General features: G+C 32.6%; 1 protein-coding gene across 1 annotated transcript; it reads right to left on the bottom strand.

Annotated features, from left to right (window-relative positions):
- Positions 1 to 2,281: 2,281 nt before the first annotated feature.
- On the bottom strand, positions 2,282 to 5,936 carry HELRODRAFT_171618 (hypothetical protein; the record flags this gene model as incomplete). Its single annotated transcript, XM_009018324.1, has 3 exons — positions 2,282 to 2,528; positions 4,961 to 5,077; positions 5,872 to 5,936. The coding sequence occupies 3 exons, from the start codon at positions 5,934 to 5,936 to the stop codon at positions 2,282 to 2,284; spliced, it is 429 nt and encodes a 142-aa protein (XP_009016572.1).
- Positions 5,937 to 7,065: the final 1,129 nt, after the last annotated feature.

Below are 7,065 nucleotides of genomic sequence, written 5' to 3'. Positions count from 1 at the left end.
GCAGGTGTGCATCTATTAATACCTGCTGTAGAACAACTATCTAATTAATCAATCAGTGGTGTATGAAAGGCTGCGAAGTGCACATCGCAGTTGTATTTACAAATATGCTTGTGTACACTGTGCGTACATTTACTTATCACATATGTCTGTATGTACTGTGCTCTATACACATTAAGTTTGCACATATATTTCTATGTATTGTGTGCAAACGCACATGTGGTATGGGTATGTCTGTATGTATGTCTATACGTTGTATCTACCCACCCATATTGTTATGTATATATATATGTAGTACATTTTATTTACACATTCATGATATAAATACGCCTTCTTTCTTATAATAATAACGTCACTTAATGAAACGCGCTGGCAAGCGACTGAAGTGCCCTCGAAACAGAATATCCTTAGTCGAATGTTTAAGAAGCTCTGGTATAATACGTGAATGACTTACATTGATGTGTGAGCTGAGAAGCTGAGAGTTGATGAGTTAAATATGAGTGAATTTTTGTTGAAATCAGAGAAACAGTTCTGGATTTTTTGCTTTGTTTATTGCTTTTTCTTAATCAGGGTTGATGAAAATTTAAAATATGTCAAATGTATATATGTAGAGATCTTTGATGGTTGGAAAAGTGATCGAAAAAATGAATTTCCGAATTGAAAAATGAATAAATAAATAAATGCAAATGAATGAACGAATTGAAAGTTAAATCAGATCAGTGGATGGTTAAATGAACATACAAGAAAAATACTAACAAATGAACAGGTATGTGGGAATGTAATTAGATACATGTTAGATTAAAATGTTCCTTTTTTTAATTTTGAAGATTCGTCATCAAATCTAAACCCGTCTTCTTTCAATTTATTTGTCACTTTTATAATTAAACCATGGAATGTTTATTAGCAAACATAACAAGTAGGCCAGTTGGTCAAACAAGTGCACGCTGCAGACTCATATATAGATCCAATAAAAAATGTTGTTTGCAGACCTTACTTTGTTATTCTTCCTCATCAGAGAAGTTTGTAAGCAGACGACTGACACGCAAATAGCGGGTCCAAATTAAATTGCAGACGTTTATTTGTCATCCTGTTTTTGTTTTTGTCATTCAGTATTAATCAAAAGGCTGGTTTCGTGTTATACAAGTTTCTTTTCCATATTTAATTCATGTAGTTTTTTATGGATTTTGTTATAAAGTAAATAATGAAAACTGAAAACGGGTTTGTTAAAATAATGTCGGAAAATGATTATTATACACATAGTTTGCGAGAGTGTTTTGGCTTATATCTAATCTACGAGAACTGTGATCAGTTTTTTTTTATAGTTGCTAATAAAATTCCGAGAAGAAATGTACTCCAAATGTTAATTTGTTAGAATGTAATCATGAAACATTGATACGTTGCAATGTAATCATGACGCATTCATACAAGTACCATCAAAGATGGAATATCAAAAGTTACATTTATCCGAGGAGTGTTTTTACATCCGCAGAAACGTGTGGATGGGCAGATGCATCATTAAAGGAAGGCCTAATTGAAATGATGACGATAATGACGATAATGATGACGACGATGGTGACGATGATGATGACGATGGTGGTGACGATGATGATGACGATGGTGGTGACGATGATGATGACGATGGTGGTGACGATGATGATGACGATGGTGGTGACGATGATGATGACGATGGTGGTGACGATGATGATGACGATGGTGGTGACGATGATGATGACGATGGTGGTGACGATGATGATGACGATGGTGGTGACGATGATGATGACGATGGTGGTGACGATGATGATGACGATGGTGGTGACGATGATGATGACGATGGTGGTGGCACGTAGTGTAAAATCTTCATGATATGGTTGGAACAATCGCACGACAGGCCAGATAAGCGAGTTTATAATTTTCATTGCAGACAGCCTCCAATCATGCAGACAAGCAGGCACTCCTACTGAAACATTCTTTCGTTTGTTCGTTCTTACAATGTTCCCATTGGAGTTTTTCCTACCTTTTAAACTAAAAAATTGATTTTAGAAAATAATTGAACAAACTTCCTTATTCATAAATTTAAAATGAATTGTTGTTATAGATTAAAAAGCCGATTTAGCAAAATGTTTTATGACGCATTGTAAAAAGTCAAACAAACAATTAATTTCATTTAATTTAATTACGCAAATAAAAAGAATAAAATAGAATAAAAGTACATAAAAGATTCCTGCACTGCCGCCTTCCATTCAACACCTTCGTTATTGGCAATATCTTTTTATTATTGGACGCCTCAACGTTCGCCGACCATTTTGTCGTTGATGTCGTTAAGGTTGTGACTGTTGTTGATGTTGTTGTTGTTGTTGTTGATGCTGTTGATGTTGTTGTTGATGATGTTGTTGTTGTTGTTGATGTTGTTGTTGATGCTGCTGATGTTGTTGTTGATGCTGACGTTATTGTCGTTGTGTACTGTAGCTTTATTGCTGTTAAACATACATAACAGACAGCCTTTCCTGGTATAATTGTTCTTTTTCTTGATGCTTTTGATAAGACGGTTTAGATAAAATTTATTTGTCAAGTATTTATCTCACAATTTCCCAACATATTTATTTATTTAGTTATTAGAAGACTTAGTTTTATATGTCGAATAAAAATCTACGGTTAAAAAAGTGCCGCACCTTTTCATGACGTATCCAGAGAATGAAATGACAGAATGAATGAAAGTTTTGAAGATATCACCCGAGTAGTAAGAGGAAGAGGCACGGCTTAATGAAATTTGCATCAAAGAACAAATTCAACACCTCTGCGTTCCCACATTTGCACACGCACCGCGCATGCATTATAGATTATCCCATTCTTCTTAAATATTAAACTTACATTATCTCTGCGTCTAGGCACAAACGTCAGAAAATAAACTTGTTGAAAGTTAAATAATACATGTACGGTTTTTTCAATAGCTTAAGTTAATTTTATTTTGAAAAATATAAAATTTATTTATTTGGTAAGTTAAGCTTGGACATTCCGCAACATGTGTTTCTTCAGCATTCAATTGAAGATCTGTTTGTCTTACTCACGACTAGCTCTTTACAGACTTCCTGTAGGTACATGCCACGTAAAAGTTACAAACCTGAAACCAACCCCTGACTGTTTTGAATAAAATTCATTACATACGTGACAACTGTTGATCCATGCAAATCACAAAATTGTATAACTCTAATTAATGCAAATCACATCCATATAACTATGGAGGAAACAATGTTATGTGGCGATTGCCATTTATTTAAATGTTTAATTTAACTTTTACACCTCAACTTCACGACAATGATGAAACTAAACTAAAATCTAAAAATAAGGATTAACAATCTTAAACAGTATCTCAACAAAATCTATCAATCATATCGACTCATATTTGCACAATGCGTGAAATATCCTGATACCCTGATATCTGTCCAGTCCACACATTAATTCATAATTGCTAACGTCAGAAATGAGATGCATTGGTGAAATATTTTGATGTGATGGAGCATGTGCTGTTGTTGTTGTTGTTGCTACAGCTGGGATTTGCCACAAGATATTTATGAGGGCTATTTGATACAACTAAACACACTTCAAACACAAATCATTATTATTTTTACTAAATTATGCTTATTATTATTGTTGTTGTTGCTGCTGTTGTTGTTGTTGCTGTGTTTCTGGTATGATTTACAATTTCGTATCAATAGTGATGTTATTGACCGATGCAAATGATTAATAATCGTTATAAGTATCATTTTTGTTAGTCATACAAATAAATATCTTATCTACTGTATTATTATTATTATTATTTTCTTCTTATTATTTTTTTCGTAATTAATGTGAATATACTTTTATTGTGTAGCATTGTATCAAACATTTATTATATTTAATATTAATATATTAATTAATTTAAATGAAATTCTTATTGGAGAAATCAATTCAAAAGTTGTCTATGGCATTTTTTCGCCAACTTTTGCAAACTTGCTAAACATCTTTAGCATACAAAAAATAATCAACACACACACACACACACATACACACACACACACACACACACACATACACAGACGTATATATATATATACATACATATACATAGATACATACATACATATACGTAAATAAATATTTCAAGGCATTGATAGACTAACATTTGCAATGATGATTTATCTCGGCAATAAATATTGATGGATGATATGGATAGTGATAATAAAGTCGGCCATGATGATATCTATCATTGCGATCATGATAATGACATGATCAATTGATGAATGATACGAATACTAATACTGAGTTGATTGTATTGTATTGTATTGCATCATTATTGTTTCTCTAGATCTAGTTTCATAGCCAGGTCTTTTAACGATGGAGATACTAACAATAATAACGCTGTGAATATACGATGAGAATACAAAATTATTACTGTAATTAAGGATGTATCGTTATGTATCATTTATGTATCATTAATGTTTCATTAATGTATCATTACTTTTGCTGTGATAGTTATAACGATGTTAGTAACTAGAACAGCGATAATGATGCTACTTTTTTTGGTGATAATTGTCTTTCTTATTGCATATCATCATGAATTTTTCATGCTGATTCAAAAATTAGAAATTTTAAATGTGTCTTCCTGCTCCATTTGTTCTGAAGATGTTTTAAAGTTGGCTATGTTTTTTTTTTAATTTTTCTATATACTAGGCAGGTTTTTATATTTTTTGTCATGATTTTGAATTTTAAACTTAACATTGAATATGTATTTTTAAACTAATTTAAAAGTTCTTATTTTGACATTATAAAGACACAAAATACTTCATTTAAAACTTATAAAATCACTCAACAACTGAGTATTCCATTATAAAGAGTCATTAAATTAACTTTGCATCATAAGCCCAATTTAACACAAATCCATTCAATGCCATTTTCGATGTTGCTTCAAGATATGAAACACATTCACTTGCATATCTCCCACGTGCCATACCTTCGACGCACGCGGTTATCATGCAACGTATCCGTGCTACCGATCCGGATTTGATCCCACAGCAATTGTGCCAATCCTTCTTCTCCACGAAATCTGTTGATTTTTTTTTAAATTAACTTTTCTAGTTTTTTCTTCCTTGAATGGGAATAATTTCTTTCTGAAATAAGATTCAGAGGAATTTTTATTGCTGCAGATGATGAACTATGAACTCGTGACCTTTTGAACCGAGGCCACGTTCTAGATGTTATGATTATTTTTTTTTTCACGAAGATGAAAATATTTTATTCATAAATTTTTTTCATTCGCAAATAATAATTCTAGCTGCCAAATTTTTATCATGCATTTAATAAAGACAACACACATATAAGATATGATGGGGTATGGAAGTTTGAAACGAAACAAAACAAAATTATATTTGCTTCTAAATCAAAAAAAAAATTTATTAATAATAATAATAAAACGGGATGACCACAATAGAATTCGTAAATAAATTCATCGAGTATGACTACCAAGCAGAAGATGCTACAGAGATGAGGCTGATGATGAAGATGAGTATTTATTTGATATGCTACTAGCTTTCAAATTTCAAACGACAGCATTAAGATTCCACCATAAGAACACCAGGTTTGCAAAAACGAATATCAATCGAAACGCTCTTTATAATTGCTATTGGTAAACATAGATTAGTTCGGCAAACTGGAGTGTAAACGTTGACACACACACACATGGGTGTGTTTATGTGTGTGCGTGTGCGTGCGTATGTGTATGTGGCGTGTGAATGATGATTCACGTATAGTTCCATGTTCTCCGTCATTTTAAGATATTTCCCATCATTTACAAAAAGATGTTTATGCAAATATCCATTGCGGTTGTTTCAACACAAAAACTTATTTTTTTTAATGTCAGGCATTACAATTTCCCCCTCAAACATTCCACCATTGCCGCCCGCCATGTTTTTCATTTCTCTCCTTTTTTATCGTCCAATTTCGAAAGCGCATTTAAGAAGCCATCATTTTATAACTCATTCGGGTAATCAAAGATCATTTTTTTTATTTAACATTCTTTGTTCCTCTTTGTTTATTTTTCTTTCTTTGTTCTTCTTTGCATCATCTTTCAACCGAACGCGCATAAACCTTTTTGCTTATTTGCAAACATTTAGGCACGAACATAAACGAACAAAACTGCACAGGCGGAGACTGACAGACAGACAGACAGACACCAATACAGACAGAAAGTTATACAAATAATTATCTACTATTACAAACAAGCACATAAACGCAGACATTTACAGATCTAGATTTATTTCTGCAATGCATTCTTTTGTTGGTTTTCTTATAAATACTGTATAAGTGTAGTATCGACGATCATAAAACAATTGCAGCAGTTAGGAAGAATATCATTGTTAGCGTGTAAGTGCGTCTTTGCAGTGGTGTGGTGTGGTGCCGTGTGGTCTTGTGCCTCAGCCACATGAATGTTTGTATTGTATCTATTGGGAATTTTCTAACAATTTCTTATCGCATCGGCTTATCAGATTGGTTTGATAATGCGGTTTTATATAGGAGATGAATAGATGGATTGTGGCGAATTGTGGCCTTATAGTAGTAGTATTAGTAGTGGGACAAAATTAAATGACTATTTTTAACTTTTATTTTATGTTTTATTGTTGGTTACATTAATTTTCTTGTTATTATTATGATTTTTTAAGTTTTTTCACGAGAGAAAGCATATGTGGGAACATTTTATATTTAATCCAAGATTAGATGAATCTTATTTTCCAGTTTCGTTGTATATTGTTGTTCTTTGTGTTGTTCTATGTCGTTGTGTGTTGCGGTTTGTTGTTGAATGTTGTTGTATTTGGTTTTGTGTTGTTGTACAATTCGCTACTGATGTTATTGTGGTTGTGGTTGATGTCTTTGCATCATTGTTGCTGATGTTATTGTGGTTGTGGTTGATGTCTTTGTATCGTTGTAGCTGATGTGATTGTCGTTGTGGTTGATATCTTTGTATCATTGTTGCTGATGTGATTGTTGTTGTGGTATATCATTTGCGCTATATGTTTTATGTTTTTATAAGCTGGTGGT

Source organism: Helobdella robusta (genome assembly GCF_000326865.2).
Source record: "Helobdella robusta unplaced genomic scaffold HELROscaffold_21, whole genome shotgun sequence".
Lineage (NCBI taxonomy): Eukaryota > Metazoa > Annelida > Clitellata > Rhynchobdellida > Glossiphoniidae > Helobdella > Helobdella robusta.
This window is presented reverse-complemented; position numbering and strand designations above follow the sequence as displayed.